Source organism: Boleophthalmus pectinirostris, unplaced genomic scaffold (genome assembly GCF_026225935.1).
Source record: "Boleophthalmus pectinirostris isolate CB_2022bp ecotype Guang Dong unplaced genomic scaffold, ASM2622593v1 HiC_scaffold_2, whole genome shotgun sequence".
Lineage (NCBI taxonomy): Eukaryota > Metazoa > Chordata > Actinopteri > Gobiiformes > Gobiidae > Boleophthalmus > Boleophthalmus pectinirostris.
Window position 1 is genome coordinate 37,244,330 of NW_026571152.1, and position 27,352 is coordinate 37,271,681.

Genomic DNA, 27,352 nt, shown 5'->3' on the forward strand with positions numbered 1-27,352 from the left:
CATAAATCTCAGATCCAATCTCAATCACAGCACTTCTCAGAAAAATCACTATTTAATATTATTTCCAAATCGCTCAGCCTTAACCAGAATATTATATAACATATGAAGAGTATTTTGGCAATATCCACAGTGTGTCTTATAGGGGTTGGGCAAAAGTATTAAAATATTGTGATGTTATGATACTAAATGTGGTGATACAGTATCGTTATAGCATATCGCCAACAGTATTTTTTGGTTGTTTTACCTTTTTTGTTGTTGTTGCTTATTTTTGTTTTATTATTTAGTGGAAGGAAACTTGTTTATGCAGTACACTGTCTTGATTATTTAAAATTAGAAAAATAGTGATTTCACAAAGAAACATTATTGTTAAAATGACATGACAGTGACTAGGGGTGTGCAAAAATATCAAAATATTGATATATCGTATCGCTTAATGTGATGATACATTATCGATATCATGGGCTGCTGTATTGATATATCGCCAAGAGTATTTTTTGGTATATTTTACTAAATTATTTTGTTACAGAGATACAGTTTTGTTGCTCGTTTTTGCGAGACATTTGACATTTTCACAGTTTTTATGATTAAAATGTTTGTATTTCATATTAACTTTGTGCAAAAAGTGGTTTAACAAAGACTTTTAGTATCACAGCCATGATTTAGCCTTACATTTTTATTGAACCATGTCAAATCAATTTGAAATATGTCATATCGAATTGAAAGTGCACTGTATTGAGACATGTATCATATCGTGGCCTGTGTATGTATCGTTTCGGCAACTTCTTAATGATACCCAGCCCTAACAATGACATTATCATGTGTAAAATATTGATTATCACATTTTTTGATATATCATGATAATAATATTGTATCGTGAACCGTGTATCAAGCATCGTATCAAATCGTGAGGGACCATGTGATTCCCAGCCCAGTCTTAGAGTTTGTCTTAGTCATCAAATATTGCAGTCCTACTTTGTGTGTCCTAGAGCTTAGTTTCAAATGAATAGGCCAAGTTACACCACACTGTAATACAAATACTGAGAAATGCGTTTTAGCTTTAGGTCATAGCTGTATTACATAAGAAGCAGCAGACATTTTTGTGTTTGTCTGTTCTAATGTCCACCCTGAGGATCTGAAAGCTTTTCAAGATGAGCTGAAAATCACCGTATCTGTTACCGCCATAACAATGAGACAAACTTCTTACTACTACAAAACCAACTGATACTTTGCAGCTGATGTCGTCAACGTTACCTGGGGGTGTGACGCTAACTGTAGGCTCTGCTCTGTCTGAGGCTGTGTTAGACTTTAAAGGTGCATTGTGTAACTTTTCTGGTTTGAGGGTCTGTCAAATTATTTTCTTCATGGAGATGTCATTGCTCTGTGCGATATTAAACTTTTCTATCTTCATGGAGACCAAACCAGACCAAGTCACAGGTATGGAGTAAGAAAGCTTTCAGAAATATTTGTGTACGTAGGATAGAAATCTGTGCATACTTGGCTTTAGCTGAGTGTTAAGGCCCCAGGCCTTAGATTGTAATTTGTTTTGTGTGTTATAAATTATTCTGCTGACACACCTTGATTCCTGCTGCAGGAGCCCTGGTTTGTGATTGGTGGAGGATGTCAGCGCCCACCTCACCTGCAGCCACCTCCCCCTATTTAAGGAGATTACCAGCACCTGTTCGGGGCTGCTGGCCTTGGAGGCCATTCTAACATTTTGGTTTCGTGTGTGTAGTTTAGTTTAGTTCTGTTTTGTGCCCTTTTCATAAAATAAAGATTTGTAAATATTCTTAAACTCCGGGCCCGGGATAAAATACACACAACACATTTTATGTACGACTGGACTCATTCGAGAGTTTACGAATATTTATTTTATGCTCAACTACAGACAAATATGCACAGATTTCTATCCTATGCCCATGAATATTTCTGAAAGAATCTGTGGAAAGGCGATCCCGCTCACAGTCAGAATGCCAGCTTTTCTAGGTATTTTTGAGCTGTAAAACCACCTGTAATTGAATGTAAGGCATGACATAGCAGAGAGTGACATTGAAACAGCTGATCAAATCACTGAGATTTGAGCTAAACAATTTTTTTTTTTTTTTAATCTTCATTTAGTGCGTCCTGTCTTTGCCTCTTCCTTTTATTGGCGTTTGCTTATGATCAATATTCATTCCTATGGCCACTTTAGTAAATGAGACGCTGGAGTAGAGGATTGATGTAATGATTTTTCTGAGGGGTCACCGACAACGTAAGAACACATGCCTCTGTACAAGCACTATGGACTCATTCACATCAATAGTCTCTCTTCCAACATTGATTGTCTGTGTGTTGTCAGGTCTATATTTAATACTATAAGCACTGCACTATTCCTGTCCGGTTTAACAGTCAGAGTTTCCGTGGTAATCTTATATCCTGCTAATGTCTTTGGACTTTGTCAATATGTTTAGTGTTTATTTCTTCATGGATCAATACTAATTTGGGACAGCGTGTTTTTTTTTTTCAACATAAAAAAACGGCATTAGAAAGAAAAAATCCAATAGCCATCCACTGTTAAAGATGCACCATGTAACATTTTTGGTGGATTGACTGCTGCCTTCTTGTCTCCATGATGACTTACGGTGTAGTTCCCGACACTGGGCATGGGACGCAACTAGGGGTGTGCAAAAATATTGAAATATCGACATATCGTATCGTTTAATATGATGATACAGTATTGATATTGTGGGCTGCTGTATCGATATATAGCAAAGAGTATTTTTTTTTTTCTATATTTAACTAAATAATTTTGTTACAGTGCCACAGTTTTGTTGCTTGTTTAGAGAAAGGAAACTCGTATGTGCGGCACATTTGACATTTTCACTGTTTTGATGATTTAAAATATTTGTTTCAGATGAACTTTGCACAAGAAGTGGTTTAACAAAGACTTTTAGTGTCACAGCCATGATTTAGCCTTTATTTTTTATTAAACCATATTGATTGGATTTGAAATATATCGTATCGAATCAAAAGCTCACTGTATCGAGATATGTATCGTATTGCGGCCTGCGTATTGTATGTATTGCCTATGTATCGAGATATGTATCGTATCGGCAACTTCTTAATGATACCCAGCCCTAGATACAACCTGCCTAAGCTTTCCATGGGGGACGGGACTCTAATTGATGTCACTTACAGGCAGCTGGTTGTAACTTTTGAGTCACGTTTACACTGAAACGAATCACCGTATCAGAAACGATTTGTGTCCAGATACGTCGTTTCTGTGTCCGCAAGCTTTCCCTATCCACACAGCTTTGAGCATATTTGTTTACTTTTTATAACAATGAAACTTAAAACCACATGGCTCATTTGCATAAACTAAGCACTCAAAAAAAACAGCTCGCTCCTTGTGCCCTGATGCGGTTCAGCTTCTGTCGGACTTAAAATGGACACATCTCAGTGGAATATGAGTGTTCTTTCTGTGACAGAGGGGCGTTCTGCTAATAGTGAGTCTGTTCCGTGCAAGTAGTTCTAGCTCCGCTGTTTCCCATTTGTCTGTGGTTTGTTTAAACTATTTTCCACAATAGCGTCACATGACCGATGTCACGAACCCAGGGAATCAGGAAGGTGCAAATCACAGTGACGTGGTCCAATAAGGACGCAACTAGAGCTCCTACGTCAGCATATCAGCGTTTTCAGGCGTCCACATAGTGCTGAATTAGATCCATACTCAGATGAATTCGTGGGAGCAGGCAGCACCAGATTATTCCATCTCTGGTGCCGTTTTTCATCGAAATAGTGTGGACGAACACTGCATCCACAACAAAAACGATTCAAATACGAACTAGTGTGGACGGGGACTTGATCTGCCGAACATAACGAAACACTACACTGACATCTTTCTTTCTTTTTTTTTAAGTTAGACAAATTATAATACATGAATTAATAAGCAGTTTAATTGGAAATAGTAATTACCGTGACAGGCCGAGACTTGTTTCCATGGAGAAAAGCAGAACTTCGTACGATTGTCAAATCTGTGGAGAGGCAATCCCACTCACGGAAAGAATGTTTTCAAGGTATTTTAGCAGTTTAATGCCATATATCCCAGGCAACATTTCCATTTTTATTTTTATTTTTATTATTGATGATGGCTGAATAGCAAAATAGATTAATACAATGAAAAACACACAGACATTTTTTGTAATTAAGGGAATTCTCAGCCAGTATCATGCTCTAACCATCAACACACAATGAATTCTATTTAAGTGCCAACTACTAACACAGTTTCTTCTGTTTTTTCAGATGCGCCTCCCTTGGATCCTACAGCAAGCTTCATAAAAAATGAAACAACAGGGCCATTGCTGTCTGCGTCACCATCTTCACATTTCAGCACATCTGGGGGCACACAAAGGACGTCTTCAAGTCCACTTCCAACCCATAACCCGAGGACTAAAGAAATGGCACATACAGAAGGAACCACACCCCTTACTCCAGATCCAACCCCCACAAAACTTAAGATAACGTCTAATCCGCAACTGGAAATGACTCATCGACCAATATACCATCCTTTAACATCTCAGTCTTCAAACTCCACTCCACAACGTGAGCCATCCAAGCAGAATGTAGCAACCGTGAGCTCATTTCCTGATAACTCCCTGGAGCCCTCTAAAGTGGGTCTTAGCGACTACCAGGCGGACCAGGCCTTACCTTACCCTAACGTTGGAGGTTCCAGTAATTCCCACTTAAGACCAAGCATTGCACCTTCCTATACACCGCATTTTTTAGCTCCAAGTCTTAGCCCTCACCTCACTTCACCTCTGTATGAAGCAACCGAAACTCCACCGGATGATATTTTCCCCACGGATACAATGGACATAGACTGGGGATCTGGAGATTACCTTGAGACGATATCGTATTTGGGAGCTGACGGAGAGGACTACTCTTTGGTTACGAAGGTGCCAACGGAAATGTTCGATATGGACGAGGATACGGAAATCTACGACACTTCTTTTCCGACAAGAGTGGGGGTTTCTTTAACATCGCTGCAGCATTTTTTGACTTCGCCAACCCTTGCGACAGCGCATTTCGTCTCGTCTCAGTTTACAATCAAACCTACGCCATCCATAACCCCACACGCAGACATAGCAGAGTCCGCGAGCTTGGACTGGTCAGATCATTTTACAATTGACCCGACGGATGTCCTCCTCCCTGATATGAACAGCTTGGAATATTACTCAACTCAGCAAGAGAATTCCAACAGCGGAGCAGAGCAACGAGGGAATGTAACCGTAGTAGCCGTCTCGGAAATTACGCCAACGATGAGCTTTGATAATCTGACGAAAGAGGAAGCGTCGAGCGATTCGTCAGGAGCAGAGCCTTATTTTGAGACTACAATTCCACCTGTAAATGTTTCCGAAAATACTCTTGAACCTTCGAAAACGGTTAATTTTTCCTCAACGTGGGCTAGTGAAATCTTAACGCCGACAAATCAACAAATGGAAAGCAGCTTGTTGGCTAATGCAACCTCGTCAGTCACCGATGAAGTCATAGCGTACTCTTCTTTCACAGATGTGCACTGGTTTGTGACAGAGCCCTATCCGGAAACGCCCGTGCACTCAACTCCAGTTTTGACCCCAACCGTAGCGTCCTCCACTCTTCCGACGGAAATTTCTGACACCACGACCATAGAAAATTCCACTATTCCGGTTTCATTTGCGACTGTAGAAACGGCCACCACAGAAACGCCAGTGAAGGATGAAGGGACGACCGAAGATGGAAGAGACATCCCGGCTACGATTACCTTCTTACCCGAAAGCACCGAGGCAGATACAAGGTCTACGACTACTGAACCAGCAGCTGTCAACACTACTCCACGTCAAGACCCCCCGAAAATTACCACAGCGACTCAAATGTCCAACGATGTCTCTGTAACTCCCCCTGTTCAACCTCTGCCCACAACTGAGCCAGCCAAACAGTATCTCTGTGACATCGACAAACCAGAGTATTTAGTCAAAATAAGTAAGTGAAAAAGGGCTTATATTACACCATTTTCTGATCTGTATTCAGGGTCCCCACGGTCATGAAAATTCTGTAAAAGTCATGGAATTTTAGTATATCTACTCCAGCGTTCTGTTAAGTTATCGTGAGACTATTACGATTATTTCTAAACGTATGCGCCTTCTGTTTAAAAGAGACGACAATAAATGCAGTGACAGTATATTGAATGTTAAAAAACGCTATAAAAGAATGAGAATTTCGCACTTCAGTTACTTGAAAGGGGTGCGTTGGAAGAGAGGGAGCTTAAAAACATAGCGAAAAATCCCACATACTGTCTTACAAAATGTGAGATTTATTAGGATAAACCGTGCAAAGTTTCGGTAACAGAATGATAAAGCCCCAGTGCTGAAACGTTACACAGTTTGTCCTAATAAATCTCACATTTTGCAAGTAAGACGGTGTGCAGGATTTTTCTCGAACTTTAAAAAACTATAATACCAAACCATAAAGTGAGTGGAAAGGGTTAACATTTCATATTTAGCCCTAAAAGTCTGATCAGTTCTACACATGCAGGTGCTGTGAAGTCGAAAATTCAATTTAGGTCATGAAAAAGTCATGGAAAAGTTTTGAAATTTTGTCAGTGAAAAAAAGTGGGAACCCTGATTATTATAATGTTGTTTCCTCATCACAAACAGACCTGGAGTTGTGTTTTGTTTCATTTTATTCACACGTTTAACTCACAAATCCTGCATATAGTGTGATGTCATGTGGTAATACATGTTGTGTTCCACTGTGGTTTTCAACTCTGTACACTTACTGTTATTCATAGAAAGATTTGGATAATTTCAGCCCTTGAATCTTGAATTTCCAATCTCTACTAAACAAAAGATAAAGGTGGAACAGAGCATTTTGACCTTTGGAGATGTAGACAGACTAATAATAAAGGAATACTCAAACATGTGAATGAAACAAAACACATCTCCTGGTCTGTTTTTGAGGAGGTAACAACATTATAACATGACTTACAGCTCACAAGAAACCATCATGTGTAATATAGGAGCTTTAATTAAATCAAAATTTGTATTTTAGGTTTTCCTTTTGGAGCAACTATTGGATATGCCAAGTCTCAAGTCCGAGACATTCTGAAAGCTGAGTTTAACAAATCAGTCGAAATACAGGCAAGTGTTTTCTCTTTCTTCCTCTTATTGAACGCCTTGGCAGCTAACACACACATCCATACAGACGTAAACACAAACACATCGGCCACTGATTGCTTTTCTTTTCCTTCACTACAACATGAAGTATCTGAAGTGCATGATTTCCAATGTTAATATGTATTGGTTCACTTGGTGTCGCTTAAATTAGGGGAAAAAGATATACAGGTAAGTTATGAGGGGTGGGCTGGACAGTGTACTTGTCAAATGCAAGTAAGACTATAATAAAAAACATCATTAAATTATAGATATATAACTATAACCTTAAATTTCTGTCAATAGTACTAACTGTTATTGAACACATAATACTACCCAGCTTTAGCCAGGCACTCAATTTAATTTCTCTCCAGTGATTAGTTCAGGAATCGGAATACATTAGACGGTTTACAAAAACCCCGGAAGTTGTAGACGGCGCACCGGCCAATCACTGAAGAGCTGTGAAGCCATGACGCCAAACTCAAGCACCTGTCTGGGTCCCTTTTGTGGAACAGCACAACAGTAAACAAAGCGTCGAGATGGATGTAGACGAAGACAGACATTCTGTGTTGGCAACGATTCCCGAGATCGAGGATTTAAAGCTGGAACAAAGAGAATGTTTGGTGAATTTTATCAAGGGGAAAGACGTTATTGCCCTTCTTCCTACGTCATTTGGAGCATTACATACGTCATGACCAAATAGCAGCGATTGGTTAAATAAAAAAGTACCCGCCTACTGTCTTGCGAACGAATCCTAATGCTGCGAGGTCAGACGGTTTCCACAAAGTGACACCAGCTTATGAATCAGGCTATCTCCCCACAGCCCTAACCCGTCTAACTTCACCAGTCAAAGGTTTGGACAAACTAGACACAGTTTTCATGAATGTTTCTTCTTTATTTATACGATTATTTACACTATAGATTCACAGTGAAGGGATCAAAACTATGAATGACACATCTCAAAATAACTCAAATCCTCTTTTAGATTTTAGATTTTTTTTTTTGTTTGGTGAATTTTATCACATTATTGCCCTTCTTCCTTCCGGGATTTGGCGCATTACGTACTTCACGACCAAATAGCAGCGATTGGTTAAATTTTAAAAAGTACTCTCCTACCGTTAAACGAATGAATCCTAATGCTGCGAGGTCAGACCATTTCCACAAAGTGAAACTGGCTGATGAATCAGGCTAACCAACAATGTCTAAATTGTTGGAATTTTAGGGAACCTAATAACAAAGTACTTACCCATTGAAACTGTTTGAGTAATACACAATACCCAATCCTGAACTCTTTGTAGAGTTAATCTTGCATTCACCATTGACCCAGTTTTGTAAAAAGACATTTTAAAGTGGCTGCGTTACATTGAAGGTGCACTGAGTAAAATTTCGAGTGGAGCATCCGCCACCTCTTCGCCTCCATGGAAATGTTTAGAAAGATTAAAATCATCTATTACAAGGGAGACAAGCAGATTACAGCACTACGCTACATTACAGTTCAGATCTGTGGAGAGTCGCCTCATTCCCACGAGGAATTACTGTGTTTTTGAGCAATATAAACATGCGTAATGAATAAATGCTAGATGGATTCGTTTAATGTCGTACCATGGAACGTTTTTTTAAGTCACACAATAGTTTTGGTTATTCAGACAGATTTTTTTTGCTTTCTTTCGTGTTCACTGCCTCAAGATTCTCACCAAGAAAGATAAGGCTACTCCCACTATCTGCCTGGCCCGACTTTTATCTTTCTAATTGCATAAACAGTCTGTGATGTACTTGTGTCTGTATACTTCAAAGTCAGATGAACCCTGATGTTAAAGTCACTCCCTCTGATTTCGTATCTTATGCTTCTGTCAACAACGAGCTACACGACCGGTCACATGAAGACTATAAAATATACTGCCAGTCAAAAGTTTGGACACATCATTTTCTGTGTATTTTTACTTTATGTTTAGTACTTTGTACATTTATAAACACAAGACACAGAAGACACAAAATATTTAATGCAAGATATATGGAATTATGCAGCAAAGAGAAAAAAAATGTAAATACCTGAACTAATATTGTTTTTATATCTTATATTCAGATCACTTGCTTTGTTAACAGTGACGCAAACCCTTGACCTTCTCTTAATGAGCTTCTTGATGAAGTCTTCACCTTGTCAGGGTCAAGCAGTGCCAAAAGTGCAAAGCAATGGTCAAAGCAAAAAGGGTGGCTATTTAAAAAAAAGTCTAAAATCTAAAAGAGTTTTTGAGTTATTTTGAGATGTGTCATTCATAGTTTTGATCCCTTTACTGTGAATCTACAGTGTAAATAATTGTATAAATAAAGAAAAAACATTCATGAAAAAGTATGTCCGGTTTGTCCTAACATTTGATTGGTGAAGTTAGACGGGTTAGAGCTGTGGGGAGATAGCCTGATTCATCAGAGGGTTTCACTTTGTGGAAACCGTCTGACCTCGCAGCATTAGGATTCGTTCGCTCTACAGTAGGGGGGTACTTTTTTTTATTTAACCAATCGCTGCTATTTGGTCATGATGTATGTAATGCTCCAAATCCTGTAGGAAGAAGGGCAATAACGTCTTTCCCCTTGATAAAATTCACCAAACTTTCTCTTTGTTCCGACTTTAAATCCTCGATCTCGGGAATCGTTACCAATACAGAATGTCTGTCTTCGTCTACATCCATCGCGACGCTTTGTTTACTGTTGTGCTGTTCCACAAAAGGGACCCAGACAGGTGCTTGAGTTTGGCGTCATGGCTTCACAGCTCTTCAGTGATTGGCCGGTGCGCCGTCTCCAACTCTGGGGATCCGGCCCTCCAAGACCTTTAATCTGGCCCTCGGCTGAGTTTCTACTAAAATATTTTAATTATATTTTCTATTAAAATCTTGGTAATTTTCTGCGGTGCTGAGCATAGCAGCGTCTCCAGCGTCTCTGTACGTGGCCCCTCCCTCCAGAGCAGCACAAATGAAGACTTGTCTCTTTCCAAACGTTCTTAAAGGACGATCGTTTTGACTGTTGACATCAGCAAAATGTCAAAAATGAGAAAAGTGGAGCCGAGTGCAGGATTTTACAAGAAAAATGAACTTATTCCTATTTGCATACAAGTTAATGTTAAAATACTGTGTTGAAATTGCATTTTTCTTAAAGTTTCAGGTTGTTCATAATATTATAATATTTTGTAACACAAAGAGTTCATCAATTAAAAAAGATTTATGTAATAGATTTACATTTCTCTGCACAAATATTTGAACTTATTGTTATTTTTGGGGTATATATGTCATAGGTTTTCTGATCCGGCCCCTTTGGGATCAAAATAGGCTGGATACGGCCCCCGGACCAAAATGAGTTTGACATCCGTGGTCTAGTGTATTCCCATTCCTGACCTAGTCGCTGGAGAGAAATGAAATTGAGCAGAGGCACAACTGTACGTGGCATCGGCCTAGTTAGTGGGGAAATGAGCCCAAGTAAAAAAAAAAAAGACAAAAACACACTGTAATTTTTTTTTTCCCTTCAAAGCATGTATTATTATTTACACTGAAATTAAAGAAATTCAGGTTGGAAAAGTTTAACGCCAGACCGTGAAACTTCCCTGGCAAAGCAATAACATCTTTACAGAGATGATCAAGTTACCGACTGCACTAGAAAAGTTACATAGTCCAACTTTAACGCTATTGATCGTCTTGTCTTAAAACACATCTTTCATTTCTCAAGGTTGTCTCCGTGCCTCCAAAGTTTGTGTTCCGCGTCGTGTCTGGTCCGGTTGTGTACACCGCCATCTCTGTCATCAACGCTCTGCTGAGGTCTGGACGGCCCTTTCTGTCAGTAACCCCCAGCTGGGCCTTACCCGACTATAAATATCAAGTCCACACAGGTACATGAAGGACACTTTTATTAAAACTGTCTTTCAGCGTTTGAAACTTGTCATCCGAACCTAATCTTGCCTCCGACTCGTGCAGTGCTGCAGTTCGTTCCCAGTCACATCGACATAAGGTTCTGTAACTTCACGGAGAACATCGAGCGAGGTCTGACCAGGGCCTTTGGGGAGATCCGACGGAGGTCAAAGATGTCGACCAACTTTACTGTGCATGTGAGTGAAACTAAAGTCTGTGGAGGTGTTGATACTGTGAAGCTACTGTTATAAATATTCCCAAGGGGTGTGATGCCAACTGGAGGCAATCCGTGTGTCATTCGTTCATTAATTTTAACGAAAAAAGCAACTATTTTCTTCATTATTTGTCTCCAAAACCAAAATGAAAAAAACAGATAACGATTGGTTTTAGTTTTCAATTTTGTGTTTAAATGAATAATGGAAAAAATGGGTAACGACTGTTTCCCAATTACGTGACTTAAACTGCGATGCCGGACTTTTGCACCACAAACGGTCTAAACCAGGACTAAAACAGGATTAAAACAGGACTGAGTGCTGTGACGGGTCCAGAGGTGTGCCCGCGTAGACTGTCATGTGATCAGGACTGAGACCAGGACCAGACTGGGACCAGACCGGGCCCAGACAGAGATCAGACCAGGACCTGAGACCAGTAGCCTTACCAGTTTAGTCCTGGTTTAGTTTTGGTTTAGTCCTGGTTTAGTCCTGGTTTAGTCCAACAACCTGCATAGACTCATGATATCTGCAGGACTGTCCTTTAGTGACCTGCCACATGAGGGACCAGGACTGAACCAGGACTGAACCAGGTCTAAACCAGAAGTAAACCAGGACTGAACCAGGACTGAGAGTTGGGACGGGACTGGAGGTGTGCCTGTGAAGACCGTTGGGTGACTGGTGCAGAGCTCCACGCCCCACAGGGCTAAGCGCAGCCGTCACCCGATCGCACTTTGTGGACACCCTGTTCCACGAGCTCGGAGTTCTCTCTCCCACTCTCAAGTCCAGTTTAGTCCTGGTTCAGTCCTGGTTCAGTCCTGGTTCAGTCCTGGTTCAGTCCTGGTTTAGTCCTGGTTCAGTCCTAGTTTATTCCTGGTTTAGTCCTGATTCAGCCCTGGTTTAATCCTGGTTCAGTCCTAGTTCAGTCCTGGTTCAGTCCTGGTTCAATCCTGGTTTAGTCCTGGTTTAGTCCAGGTTCAGTCCTGGTTCAGTCCTGGTTTAGACCTGTTTCAGTCCTGGTTTAGTCCTGGTTTAGTCCTCCTGGTTCAGTCCTGGTTTAGTCCTGGTTCAGTCCTTCTTTAGTCCTGGTTCAGTTAAGTTTAGACCTGGTTTAGTCCTTGGATCAGTCCTAGTTCGGTCCTGATTCAGTCCTGGTTAGGTCCCGGTCTGGTCCCGGTCTCAGTCCTGGTCTCATTCTCGGCCTTAGTCCTGGTCTCAGTCCTGATCACCTGACAGTCGACGCGGGCGCACCTGTGGGCCTGTTCCGACACTCAGTCCTGTTTTAGTCCTGTTCTAGTTTTGTTTTAGTCCTGGTTCAGTCCTGGTTCAGTCCTGGTTCAGTCCTGGTTCAGTCCTGGTTCAGTCCTGGTTCAGTCCGGCATCACAGTTTAAGTCACGTAAACGGGAAACAGAAGTTCTCTGTTTTTTCCATTATTCATTTAAACACAAAATCCAAAACTGAAAAAAACGAATCATTCATCAGTCTGTGTGTTGAGAAAATAATTATTCTGAGGCAAAAACAACAACTCCACAGGACTAAAATTAGGCAATAAAGAACCAAGAAACACCTTTTGTCTGTTGAACTGCCCATAGTTCAGCCTCAGTGCTACTCTGTTGGAATATTGAGCAATTTTCTAATAAAATGATGTTATTGCAAAACCTGTATAGGATTAGAGTAAAGATTAGAGTGAAAAACAATGTTATGGGACTATTTACAACATAATCCATTTGTACTAATCTCCGTTAATTCTTTTTGGTTTCAGATTGTAAACATCACAAACTCCACTCCAAAAACTCAGGGCCAGGTCATGAGGCAGCCGGTGGACATTATTTTTACAGTGCGCGGTACGAGGGGTCACGTGATGGGCTCTGAGGTCAGCAACGCTCTCCTGAAGCTCACGATGGTGGAGTTCAGCTACTACATGGGCTTTCCTGTGCTGCAGATCGCCGAACGTGAGTTATAACACAAAAAAAGGACTTTCTTTTAGCTTTTGTTTCGTTCAGAGACATGTTTAAATATGTTTTCTCTGTGTCGACAGCTTTTCATTATCCAGAACTGAACACCAGCCAGCTGCTCCGCTCCTCCTGGGTTAAAACAGGTAGATGTTTTAGCGTGGTCCTAGATTACGCAAAATTGACTCTTGTGAGCTTTAAGTCATGTTATAATGTTTTTACCGCTTCAAAAATAGACCCAAAGTTGTGTTTTGTTTCATTCACACGTCTGAGTAACACTTTATTGTTAGTCTGTCTATATCTTCAAAGCTCCAGGGGTGTAGTGGGCGTGATCCACCCACTTCTCCCGACGTGAGATATAAAAAAAATAACAAATATAAAACAGCTACAACTTAAAGGTTGTATAGAGGATTTTCCAAGGAACGAGAAATCCAGCGACTGTTTGTCCTTTTTCAAATGTTGCGCATGCGTGAAACCACCCCCCCTCCCCTACAGCTCCTACGTAGAAACGCCTCCTCCCGCCTCCTCCTTACACCAGAAACCTGTGCGCTGCACATGACTTGTAAACAACTAACTACAGTGTTGGTTAGGCAAGGCGGAGAAGTGAGGAGCGGGGGGAGGGGGTGTGCGGACATTTCGTGCGCGGACGAGAAGTGAGGAGCAGGGAGAAGAGTGGAGCAGGGAGTGAGGAGAGGAGAGGAGAGGGGAGCGGTGCGCAGAGATTCCGTGAGGAGCAGGGAGAAGAGCAGAACGGGCAGAGGGGGGCGCGGAGATTCCGTGCGAATGAACTAGCTACTACTACAACACGCAGCAGCAAGCGGACTCTTTCTTTGCCTTGAAAATTACGTTTTCAGACATAGGATATCGCTTTCGTTTCCTGAAAAACGTTTGTCTAACTCTTGGAAATAAAGTACGTTTTCATAATAAGCAGAAGTTTCCTGTCCAGGAGTAATTTGTGGACCAGTGCGTCAGTCTTTAGACCCTGCGTCTGCTTCAGTTGCGCCATTGCTGGAATGAATCTTCAAGAATCACCTTAGTTTGGTTTCGCTGCTTTTCCCCCTTGTCTTCTTCTTTCAGCGACCTCAAAAACGGACTTTCTTTTGCGGCGAACTGCTCCTGGATTCTTGTCGCCATTGCAACAAACTTTGTGCGAACTGCGAGGAAGATATAGGTCAAAAAGCCGCTAAGAACTGTTGCATTGGTGGAGTAAACAGCGTCTGTGCGTCTGTGGACTGTGTGACAGGCGTACGTAAACCACGTACCGGCGGCGCGCAGGCAAGTCAGTTACACTAGAAACGTAGGGAGTTTGATTGACAGCCTGTCAGCTCACAGATAACGAGGCAGTGTCGTTATCTATTGGCAAATGTTTAGCCCCACCACGTCCAGAGTTGATGAATTTTTATTCTCTTTTTTTTGGTCATCATAATTACAAGGCGACTGCACCTCTATAATGCTATCATTGACAACTTGAAACAAAAAAAAAACAAAAAAAATCCTCCATACAACCTTTAAATGTCAAACTGGAGCTATTGGCAAAGATGAAAACAATCTGCATAGGCTCATGATATCTGCAGGACTGTCCTATAGAGAGGCCTGCCACATGAGGGACCAGGACTGAACCAGGACTAAACCAGGACTGAACCAGGACTGAGAGTTGGGACGGGACTGGAGGTGTGCCTGTGAAGACCGTTGGGTGACTGGTGCAGAGCTCCACGCCCCGCAGGGCTAAGCGCAGCCGTCACCTGATCGCGCTTTGCGGACACCCTGTTCCACGAGCTCGGATTTATTCCTGGTTTAGTCCTCCTGATTCAGTCCTGGTTTAGTCCTGGTTCAGTCCTAGTTTAGTCCTGGTTCAGTCCTAGTTTAGTCCTGGTTTAGACCGGTTTCAGTCCTGGTTTAGTCCTGGTTTAGTCCTCCTGATTGTCCTGGTTTACTCCTGGTTTAGTCCTAGTTTAGTCCTTGTTTAGTCCTGGTTCAGTCCTGGTCCAGTCCTGGTTTAGACCTGTTTCAGTCCTGGTTCAGTCCTGGTTTAGTCCTGGTTTAAACCTGGTTTAGTCCTGGTTCAGTCCTGGTTCAGTCCTAGTTTTGTCCTGGTTTAGTCCTGGTTCAGTCCTGGTGTAGACCTGGTTTAGACCTGGTTCAGTCCTGGTTTAGTCCTCCTGGTTTAGACCTGATTCAGTCCGAGTTTAGTCCTGGTTTAGTCCTGGTTTAGACCTGGTTCAGTCCTGGTTTAGTCCTGGTTCAGTCCTGGTTCAGTCCTGGTTCAGTCCTGGTTTAGTCCTGATTTAGTCCTGGGTCAGTCCTGGTTTAGACCTGGTTCAGTCCTGGTTCAGTCCTGGTTCAGTCCTGGTTCAGTCCTGGTTTAGTCCTGATTTAGTCCTGGGTCAGTCCTGGTTCAGTCCTGGTTTAGACCTGGTTCAGTCCTGGTTCAGTCCTGGTTCAGTCCTGGTTTAGTCCTGGTTTAGTCCTGGGTCAGTCCTGGTTCATTCCTGGTTTAGACCTGGTTCAGTCCTGGGTCAGTCCTGGTTCAGTCCTGGTTTAGTCCTGGTTTAGTCCTCCTGGTTCAGTCCTGGTTCAGTCCTGGTTTAGACCTGGTTCAGTCCTGGTTCAGTCCTGGTTCAGTCCTGGTTTAGTCCTGGTTTAGTCCTGGTTCAGTCCTGGTTCAGTCCTGGTTCAGTCCTGGTTTAGTCCTGGTTTAGTCCTGGTTCAGTCCTGGTTTAGTCCTGGTTTAGTCCTGGTTTAGTCCTGGTTCAGTCCTGGTTCAGTCCTGGTTCAGTCCTGGTTCAGTCCTGGTTTAGTCCTGGTTCAGTCCTGGTTCAGTCCTGGTTTAGTCCTGATTTAGTCCTGGTTTTAGTCCTGGTTTAGTCCTGGTTTCAGTCCTGGTTCAGTCCTGGTTCAGTCCTGGTTTAGTCCTGGTTTAGTCCTGATTTAGTCCTTCAGTCCTGGTTTAGTCCTGGTTTAGTCCTGGTTCAGTCCTGGTTCAGTCCTGGTTCAGTCCTTAGTCCTGGTTTAGTCCTGGTTTAGTCCTGGTTCAGTCCTGGTTCAGTCCTGGTTCAGTCCTGGTTTAGTCCTGATTTTGTCCTGATTTAGTCCTGGTTCAGTCCTGGTTTAGTCCTGGTTCAGTCCTGGTTCATGTGTTGTAGCCTGTGTTCTGTAGGTGGTTCTGAACGGCGTTAATGTGAATAACATCTGCATCATTTTGAGTAAAAAACATAAAATATTACTAATTCTTACTGGCGCCTTTGTGTTTGTTTGCACCACTGCAAAGGTCAAAAGCTCTGTTTAACCTTGTGATGTCATGAAGTGGTAGTTTTCAAGTTAACAGCTCCTTTTACCTTTAGTTCAGTAGAGATTGGCACTGTTCCAAATGATTCTAATAAAGGTGTATGGAGTTTAAAAACAAAGTGGAGCGCTTCCTGTATTACCACATGACATCACAAGCTGGAACAGTGTTTTCTGTTTAAGAGAAGAACACTTAAATATACAGGAATTGTGTGTTAAACATGTGTGAATGAAACAAAACTCCAACTCCAGGTCTGTTTTTGATGAGGAAACAACATTATAACATATTAAAAAATCACCTAACACAGGCCCTTTAATATTTTTGGCACACATTTTTCAAATCTTTCAGTAGAAATGATTTCGGATATTTTTCTGTGTAGTCCTTTTAGGTGTAATGGACGAAAAGGTTAATGAAAAGACCTTCCAAGCCAACATGGAGAGACGCGTTGCTACGTTACTGGGAGAAGCGATGGGGCTGACGCGTCGTGTCAAGAGAGCCACTACTGTAGGCAACAGCAGTGTGCAGGTATGAAATCAACATGAAATTCAAAGGTTAAAATCAGGGACTCCATTTTATTTTGCACTGGTAGTTGTTTAAAAAAAAAAAAATCTAGGTCAGCTAAAGGCGTAATGTGATTTCTGCACAGTGCTCTGGATGTCGAAGTGAAGAAATTCAATGAAGTGTGGCTAAACGGGTGGAGTAACTCTGGGTTTCTTAAAGCAGACCTAGTCTTTTCAGAGCTTTTAACCATTTTATAGTTGTTTTCGCTTCTTATTCACACTCTCGAAGTTGCATTTGGAGTGATTTGTGCATGTTTCAGCAATCTTTAGTCGTGTACCGTATTTTTCGGACTTGTTGTTTGTTTTGGAGTATAAGTTGCACCAGCCAAAAAATGCTTAATGAAGAAGAAAAAAACATATATAAGTTGCACTTTCTTGGGGGAAATTAATTTTATAAAATCAGAAACCAGGAACCGACATTTCATCTTGAAAGTCAAGTTCTAGTAATAACAATAGAACAGAGAACAACAGACTGTTAACGTCACATATGAACAGTTCTTCAGATAAACTATAACATAAACAACAGAACAGAACAAGTTTACCAAACTCTCCATCTCACTCCAAATCACTAAATCCATTCAATTCTTCGTCCTCGGTGTCACTTCTGAGCAACTCTGTGACCTCCAGAGGTAAACAGAGCGTTGTTTCCTCTTCCATGTCGCTGTCGTCAGACTCAGCATCAGTTCCAGTTAGAATTATTCCGGCCTTTCTGAATCGTGACAGGATGGTTTCGGTGTCACTGAAGTCCAGGTTTTGTCGATTCATCCAATGACTTCCTCCCGGTGTCACAAGTTTCTCACTCACTCCACACTTTCTTTCTGCTGCTCGATTACATTTTTCAGCTGCAGATTTCACGACTTGCAGCTTGTAAACTGTAAAATATGATTTTCTTTTTGGGGGCATTTGTGTTCAGTCTTCTCAGGTGGCTTTATAAATTTGAGGAAGAAAAAGAGGTAGAGCGTTTCACTGGGTCTTAAAAGAGTAAAAAACAGCAGTACAGGTGCTCTATGAGGGTTAAAACAGTAATCTTTAAACAGAAAGTTACCCTTACTGGAAAATGTCACCACTTTGCCCTGTCGAAGACCATCTTGCTGGTCAAAGCGCGTTGGAGTTTTACATTTTCCATTGGGGGTAACTTTCTGTTTAAAGGCTTTATAAGTTTGTTTAAATTGGTACAGAAGTAATGTTGCGGTCGACTGACATGATACAGACAGGACAGAGGCTTTTTCTGCAGGAGACATGCGCAGTAGAGAGACGTGAGAGTGGTGCAGGAGTAGGAGGAGGAGCAGATACTGACACACAAGACTAGAGCCTCTAATGACTGTCAGTGTGAAAATTTTAATATTTAAGTTGCACCAAAGTATAAGTCGCAGGAACCACCCAAACCATGAAAAAAGTGTGACTTAGGCTGCGTTCAGACTGCAGCCTGAAGTGAAACAAATACGATTTTTTGGCCCCTATGTGACCTGTATCTGATCTTTTAATGACAGTCTGAACAACACCGATCCGATTTTTTCAAATGCGACCCAGGACACGTCGATATGTGCTCCTAAAACCGATACATATCTGATCTTTTGACATACGACTTCAGTCCGAACAGCCAAAGCGCATTCATCCGACCTACACGTTATCAACAAGCTACAAAAGTCACTATTCTGCACTGAAGTCGGCGAAAATTGTTAATGAACTCCGTGTCACTGAAGCGAAGCGCATCACCACTCACCACTCTTGGCTACGTCTCCACATCCACACGTTCCTTTCAACAGACCTTGCTGCCGCTGTCCCACAAAACACCACGGCCAAAAACCTCGTCCTTCTCCTTCTCAATCTCCTCCTTAAAACAAGTAAGTTGTTCATGTTCTGGCTCCGGTACGAGAGGAACTTTAAAATCTCCAGGTGCTCAATGCTCGCGTCCATGTTTGGACAACTTCCGTAAACACAGAGACGCTCGCTGCGGTTGACATCATCGTGTCCTCCAGTGCACATGTGGGACACTTTTGGGCTGTTTAATGTTCACACTGGAGTCACATACAAGTCACATTTAATTGGAAATGTGAACGACCTCGCATAAACATCGGATTTCACAACAAAATCGGAATTGAGTGTTAAGTCCTGCAGTCTGAACGTAGCCTTATACTTCGAAAAATACGATATTTTCAAGACGCCATATTGCCACCAGCACACGCCCACTGCTCTCTACTTACTTTGCTCTCCAATTTTGTTTTCTTAATTGGTGATACGCGTTTACAGCGGCGTCAGCTCCAATCTGCTGTTTTTTAACACGGAAGTCAGCAGTCTTGGTTCTCTTATTAAGTCGTTTTAGATTGATATTATGATTTAAAAGGTGCAAATTCTAACATAATGATCCACGGGTGTCATAGATTATAGCTATAGAGCAAACACAAGCACAATAGGTCTTCTTTAAGGCGGCCAAATGCCTCGTCATCTAATTAGTGACGCGCATGAATGGATGAACGAATTTCCCGCTGTCCTTATATGCCCCCCGAGAAACCACAGCCGAAGGGAGCGGGCTTAGAAGAATCAGTGAAGAAGAAGAGACGCGAGAGGGCCGTGCATCCATTAGTCAGCTCTTAGAGGGAGTGCTATGAAGCGGGGAAATCTCACAAAACTATCTCTATGATCTGAACACTTATCGGACCAAAATATGACTCACCAGATAGTAAGACGAAGAGTTAATGTGAAAATTTACGATCAAGACTCTGACTAACCCATGCTGTTCCTTCTCCTTTTGCAGTCATTATAAAAAAAACTTCACTCATAAATTCCTTTAATTTCCAATAATGAATTAACTAAGATGTCATTTTTGGTTGACTAAGACACCATTGATCTATTAATTGACTAAATGACTGAATGTCTACAGCAGACATGTCAAACTCCACCAAATTTAGCCCACGATATAAATATATTTGGTCCACGAGATCATATCAAATATATATTAAAGCTCCCCGCTGGCTACAGATAGACTATAGAAACATTATTTATTTAAAATGTTATTACCTCCACCAAGGAGGTTATGTTTTTGCCGGCGTTTGTCTGTTTGTTTGTTTGTTTGTCTGTTAGCAACATAACTCAAAAAGTTATGGACCGATTTTGATGAAATTTTCAGGATTTGTTGGAAATGTGAAACGGAAGAACTGATTTCATTTTGGGGGTGATCCGGAAGAAATCCTGGATTCTGGATCACTTTGAAATTTTAGTTAACATTGTGGTAAAATGGGGCCAAAAATTTTGTTTCTCAATATCTCGGTTAATTATTGACCAAACCCCATGAAATTTGACTCAGGGATGGACAATGGGATCCTCTTTCATATTCCAAAGGCTGATCCGGATCTGATCCAGAAGACTGATTTTATCGCAATTTATATAAAAAATGGGGGTAGTTCTCTGAGTGCTTTTCTAGTTATTTTATATTATGCTTGTCCTGGATTCAATGTTTAAGCAAAACTATTATTAAACATTTATTTTAATGAGAAAAGGTTTAACATCATTTAAATATCTCGATAGAAGAAAAAGCATGCAGATGTTGTTGAAATTTTTCAATAAATATTTAGTTTGGCCCACGACTTAGTACCAGTTTAGCAGTAGTAGTAGTAGTAGTAGTAGTAGTAGTTCCTTGATATACACTCTTCTGTTTCACTACTGAGAGACCATTATGAGAACTGCCTCTGAAAGTCCCTCTTCTTTACTAATCAGCCTGTAGTACTCATAACAGTAGTAGTCATAGTAGTCGTAGTAGTAGTTCATTGATGCACAATGCCCTCCCTTCTTTACTAATCAGTCTGTAGTAGTAATAACAGTAGAAATTATAGTAGTCATAGAAGTAGCAATAATCGTATCACTATCATCTAATCACTAGTCATAGTAGTAGTAGTATTGGTAGGAGCAGTAGTAGTAGCAGTAGTCATAGTAGTAGTTCTTTGATGCACACTGCTGAGCCACCACCTCCGCTGAAACCCCCCCCCCCTCTTTTCTAATCAGTCATAGTAGTCGTAGTAATAGTAATAACAGTAGTAACTGTAGTAGCTGTAGTAGTCATAGTAGTAGCAGTAATAGTAGCAGTAGTAGTAGTAGTAGTAGCAGCAGTAGTAGTAGTTCCTTGATACACACTCTTCTGTTTCACTACTGAGAGACCATTATGAGAACTGCAGTGTGTACCACCTCTGAAAGCCCCTCTTCTTTACTAATCAGCCTGTAGTACTAATAACATAACAGTAGTAATTGTAGTAGTAGTAATCGTAGTAGTAGTAATAGTAGTATAGTAATCGTAGTAGTAGTAATAGTGGTCATAGTAATCGTAGTAGTACGCTGACAGCATACTGACAGCCCCCCTTCTTTACTAATCAGTCTGTAGTTGTAATAACAGTAGTAATGTAGTTGTAGTATTCGTAGTAGTATTCGTAGTAGTATTCGTAGTAGTATTCGTAGTAGTAGTAGTTCCTTGATGCACACTGCTGAAACACCATTCTGATCTGTGGCGTGTTTATCACCGCTGACAGCCCCCCTTCTAATAACAGCACTAATAACAGTAGTTGTTGTAGTAATCGTAGCAGTAGCAGTAGTAGTATTTATAGTAGTATTTGTAGTAGTAGTAGTAGTAGTTCCTTGATGCACACTACTGAACCACCATTCTGATCTCTGGCATGTTTACTGCCACTGAAAGCCCTCCTTCTTTACTAATCAGCTTGTAGTACTAATAACAGTAGTAGTAGTAGCAGTATTCCTTAGTAGTAGTAGTAGTAGTAGTAGTAGTAGTAGTTCCTTGTTGCAAACCACTGAGCCACTATTCTGATCTGTGGCGTGTTTACCTCTGCTGACAGCCCTCCCCTCTTTACTAATCAGCCTGTAGTAGTAATAACAGTAGTAATTGTAGCAGTAGTAGTAGTAGTAGTAGAAGCAGTAGAAGCAGTAGTGGTAGTAGTAGTAGTAGTTCTGTGATGCACACTACCGAGAGACCATTATGAAAACTGCAGTGTGTACAGTCGCTGAACCCCCCCCTTCCTTTAATAATCAGTAATAACAGTAGTAATTGTAGTAGCTGTAGTAGTAGCAGTAGTAGTCGTAGTAGTAGTAGTAGTAGTAGTTCCTTTTTGCACGCTACTAATCCACCATCCTGATCTGTGGCGTGTTTACCGCCGCTGACAGCCCTCCCCTCTTTTACTAATCAGCCTGTAGCTTTTGTGCGGACTCGGCACCTGCTCCGCTCGTCTCCGAGGGGACAGGACAGGGGCCCGTCTCCATGGCAACCGCATCCGTTTCACCCAGGGGCGAGCCACTCCAAAACCACAGCCTCATCAGGAGCTTTTCTTCCCCCTCTGCGCCGTATACGCGCTGTTACTTGATGACTTCTTTGTGACACACACTGGCAAAGGAATCAATTATTCAGTTTTGTGCTGCGTGTCTCCTTCAGCTCGAGTAATTAGGATCGAGCACGAGTATAGTGCGTTTTGAAAAGTAGTAGTAGTAGTAGTAGTAGTAGTAGTAGTAGTAGTAGTAGTAGTAGTACTAGTAGTAGTATATGGTTATATTTTAAAAGGCTCATTTTATTCTATTTTCTGATCTATGTTATAATGTTTCCTCATAAAAAATAGGTCCCGAAACCAGAACTGAACCAGGACCAAATCAAAACTAAACCAGGTCTGAACCAGGACTAAACCAGACTGAACCAAGACTAAACCAAGACTAAACCAGATTAACTAAGACTGAAACAGACTAAACGGTTCTAAACCAGGACTAAACCAGACTAAAACTAATCTTGGATCCAGGCCCATCCAGACACTGAGTCCTGGTTCAGTCCTGGTTCAGTCCTGGTTCAGTCCTGGTTCAGTCCTGGTTTAGTCCTGGTTCAATCCTGGTTCAGTCCTTGTTTAGTCCTTGTTTAGTCCTGGTTTAATCTGGATTCAGTCCTGGTTCAGTCCTGGTTTAGTCCTAGTTCAGTCCTGATTTAGTCCTGGTTTAGTCCTCCTCGTTTAGTCCTAGTTTAGTCCTGGTTCCCTGGTTTAGTCCTGGTTTAGTCCTCCTGGTTTAGTCCTAATTTAGTCCTGGTTTAGTCCTAGTCCTGGTTTAGTCCTAGTTTAGTCCTGGAGTCCTTTAGTCCTAGTTTAGTCCTGGTTTAGTCCTAGTTTCGTCCTAGATTAGTCCTGGTTTAGTCCTGGTTCAGTCCTGGTTTAGTCCTGGTTCAGTCCTGGTTTAGTCCTGGTTTTAGTCCTAATGTAGTCCTGGTTTAGACCTAATTTAGTCCTGGTTCAGTCCTGGTTCAGTCCTGGTTCAGTCCTGGTTTAGTCCTGATTTAGTCACAAGAAACATTTGGATAATTTCAGCCCTGAATTTACAATTTCTACTAAACGAAAGGTAAAATTTCACAGTAAACCTGAAAAACTACTCACAAAACACGACTCTAGGTCAATTTTTAAGAACGCAACAACATTATAACAAGACTCAAAGCTCAAAGAGTCAATTTTGTGTAATTTAGGACCTTTAAAGTAGAAGATAAACATCACAGCCTCTTTCTCTGTTTAACCTTTTTGCCCTCGGCTTCATTTGTATTCGTCAGGTGTCTTGTTTTAGCCGCTGACGTCTTTGCTGCCACTCAAAGGGTTTCTCCACAATCACTAAAATAATAACGTTTTGTATGTTGACACTTATAAAGACACTTGTCCTTTTAAACCTTAATGGCAGAATTGTTTTTTTACATTTCAAAAGCACTTGTCTTTGAGGGTTCGTCGTATGTCTAATGAGGCATGACTCACTCCGTACACCTTTAGTAACCTTGCCACGATACAAAACTCGATTTCAATGTGAAGGAAAATTCTTGGTACTCAATACAAATTTTGATTCTATAATAAGAACGCCGCTTTTTAGACGATGTTATTGTGTAATTTCCAATACAAAATAATAGTTTCTTTAGCCAGCTCTATTATGCAAAATCGACTTTTCCATTTTAACCATGTTATAGTTGTTTCCTGCTCATTTACTCTCTTGAAGTTGTGTTTAGATAAGCTGACTCATCAGTCTGACCTCGCCGCTTTAGGATTTGTTCGCTCGACAGTAGGCGGGTACTTTTTTTCATTTAACCAATCGCTGCTATTTGGTCGTGACGTATGTAAAGCGCCGCTAACAGGACTAACTGGTATATTAAGCTTTCCCCAAATCCTGAAGGAAGAAGGGCAATAACATCTTTGCCCTTGATAAAATTCACCAAACATTTTCATTGTTCGGGCTTTAAATCCTCGATCTCAGGAATCGCTGCCAAAACAAAATGTATGTCTAGTGTATTTTGATTCCTGACTTAGTCACTGGAGAGAAATGAAATTGAGCAGAGACATTAGGTGGCGCCAGCCTGACTAGTGTTTGGAGAAGGAAGTGCTGTCAATTAGTCAATTAGTCACACTTTTCAAATATGATTAATCATAATTAATCACATTGCTGATTTTAATGTTGAACTGTAAACTTTCTAATTCCACACATTTTAAAAGAATGTTCATAAAAAATAAAATAAAATGAATTATTCCACAAATCAAAATGAATTATTTTAAAGCCTAACTGGCTATAATTTAATTTTCAGGAGTTTGTGTGACCACATGCTCTTATTTCTTTTCTTTTTTTTATTTTTCCGTATTTTATTTATTTGTAAAGGGACAGCACATATTAATGAACATTAAAAATTTTAATATGTAAAGATTACAGCCAACGTGGCTAATTTCCATCTTCAGTCCTTCGGCAGGTAGATGTAAAATCATCTACAGGACAAAGAAAAGTACAGCAACAATCACAGGTTAATGTGGCTTATAACTACATATGTGACCATATGTATCCACATCTCTAAAGCTGGCAACACTGTGTTCCACCGTGCATGAAGTGGTCGTTTTCAAGTTGACAGCTACCTTTTTAGCTTTTGTTCAGAATACTTTGGCAACTCAAGGCCTGAAATGATCCAAATGATTCTTGTAAAAGTGCACACACAGAGAAGAATTCAACCTAAACGTGCAGGGTTTGTGTGTTAAACATTTGTGAATGAAACAAACACAACTCCAGGTCTGTTTGTGATGAGAAAACAACATTATAACAGATCAGAAAACAGCGTAATACACACCCTTTAAACCCTTTTGTTCTGTTTGCACACACACACACACACACACACACAATCCATATATCTGATAAAATAATACGCCATTGTCACCTAGGAGCCTGCCCAGAGATAAAAGGGGTTGAATTGAGGTCATCCAGTAACAGACATTGGCACTGCCTTGTTTCCACTCTAATAAACTGAGCATGGGCTGGATTAGGCCTGGATCAGTGAGTCTGTCCAGCCATTTTTCTGTGTCAGCCTGATCTACACTCTCCAGCAACGCAGACAGCAGACCAGAGCTCGCCTCCGGGCAAACACGCAGACAACGCACTGTACAAAAGCATCAGAGAGGCAGGGACTGTGCAGGCAGAGGGGGGGCAAATAATGTACAAGAAGAGTTATCAATAAGGTTATAGGGTTATCAAAAAAATTAAATCAAACAGTTCATCAATATTTAAAGGTCCGATATTACATCAAATTGTCTATTGTGAGTTTTTGTAGCAATGTGAGAATGTTCGAATGGTAGAATCAAAAACAGACCTGGAGTTGTGTTTTGTTTCATTCACACATGTTTGAGTAACACTTTATTATTAGTCTGGCTACATCCCCAAAGCTCAAAATGCTCTGTTCCTCCTTGTGGTGTCATGAAGTGGTAGTTTTTAGATACGTTTTATCTTTAGTTCAGTAGACATTGGTAATTCCAGGGCTGAAATTTGTGTTTTAAAACACAGTGAAGCACGTTTTGTATTACCACATGGCATTACAAGGTGGAACAGAAAAAGAAGAACTCAACCTAATAATTTTATTTATTTATTTATTCAATATTTAAGTCAACTGAGAACACCTTCTCGTTTTCAATGAGGACCTGGCCAAGAGTCAGAATAAAACAACACAAACAGAAAACACTCACACATCAACTATATCATGAAACAGTGAATAGTGATATGAGACAGTGAAACATTTGTAGATTTGTGGATTGTGGCCACACCAGCTTGTAACAGCCTGATCCCGTCAGATCTCAGAAGCTCCTCAAGGTCGGGCCTGGTTAGTACTTGGATGGGAAACACTGGGAAAATCAGGTGCCACAGGGGGGCGCCAGTGGAATAACCGTTGTTGTGTCCTTAGGCAAGACACTTCACCCACATTGCCTAGTATGAAAGTGGTGTGTGCGTGAGTGATGGTGGTGGGACCGATGGCGCTGATTGGCATGGCAGCCGCGCTTCTGTCAGTCTGCCCCATGGCAGCTGTGGCTACAATAGTAACTTATCATCACCAGGTATAGAGTGAATGAATAATGCTGAATAATGCTCTGTGAAGTGACTTTGTGACCAAAATGTCTGTGAAACGCGCTATATAAATAAAGACTTACTTACTTACTATTAAACATATAAAAGTGTTAAAAGCATGTGCAATCATCCTGTGAAATACTCTGGATGGAGTTTTGAAAAGTCGACTGAGGTAAAAACAAACTAAGTTTTTAAGTGTGTTGAAGTTGATGTTATGTTTTTAGGTTCTTTTTTCAGACCAAGGATTTGTTTTCATACCTGACAGTTTCGACTGCTCACTTCCCCTTGGTCCTCTTGGTCTGAAAAAAGAGCCTAATAACATAAATTATCGGAAGACCAAATGAACCTTGTTGGACTGTGTTGAAATGAGGAGCTGCGCGGGCTTTAGGAACGACGAGGGTCACGTATCTGTTGGAGCGCAGTGTGCGGCTGGATTTGAGTGTTAAACATGTGTGAATGAAACAAAACACAACTCTGTATGTTTTTAATGAAGAAACAACGTTATAACAGAGATGAGAATATACCGTTCATTCATTCAATCATTCATGTTTTTAAACTCCACGCACTTTCACTGGAATCATCTGGATGATTTCAGTTCTGGATTTGCCCGTCTCTACTGAACAAAAGATAAAAAGTAGCTGTTAATTTGAAAACTATTGCTTCATGACATCACAAAGTGGATCAGAGCATTTTGATCTTTGGAGATGTAGAGAGACTAATAATACAGGGTTTTTCAAATGTGTGTGAATGAAACAAAACACAACTCCAGGTCTGTTTTTGATGCAGTAACAACATTATAACATGGCTTAAAAATGTGTGTATCATTGGTTCATTTATTTTTCAAAATAAAACCAAAAATAAGAAAATGAAAAAACAACAATTTTCTTCATTATTTGTCTCCAAATTTGTTTTTTCAGTTTTT

General features: G+C 40.9%; 1 protein-coding gene across 1 annotated transcript in view; it reads left to right on the forward strand.

Moving 5' to 3' along the window:
• The window catches only part of si:ch211-1e14.1 (UPF0606 protein KIAA1549), a 104,932-nt gene that overhangs the window by 37,888 nt on the left and 39,692 nt on the right, over positions 1-27,352 (forward strand). Inside the window, exons 2-8 of the mRNA XM_020941175.2 lie at positions 4,279-5,994; positions 7,063-7,151; positions 10,875-11,034; positions 11,120-11,250; positions 13,026-13,215; positions 13,302-13,361; positions 16,878-17,023. Coding sequence (XP_020796834.2) covers positions 4,434-5,994; positions 7,063-7,151; positions 10,875-11,034; positions 11,120-11,250; positions 13,026-13,215; positions 13,302-13,361; positions 16,878-17,023 — 2,337 coding nt within the window. The 5' untranslated portion in view covers positions 4,279-4,433. The remainder of the gene's footprint in view (positions 1-4,278; positions 5,995-7,062; positions 7,152-10,874; positions 11,035-11,119; positions 11,251-13,025; positions 13,216-13,301; positions 13,362-16,877; positions 17,024-27,352) is intronic.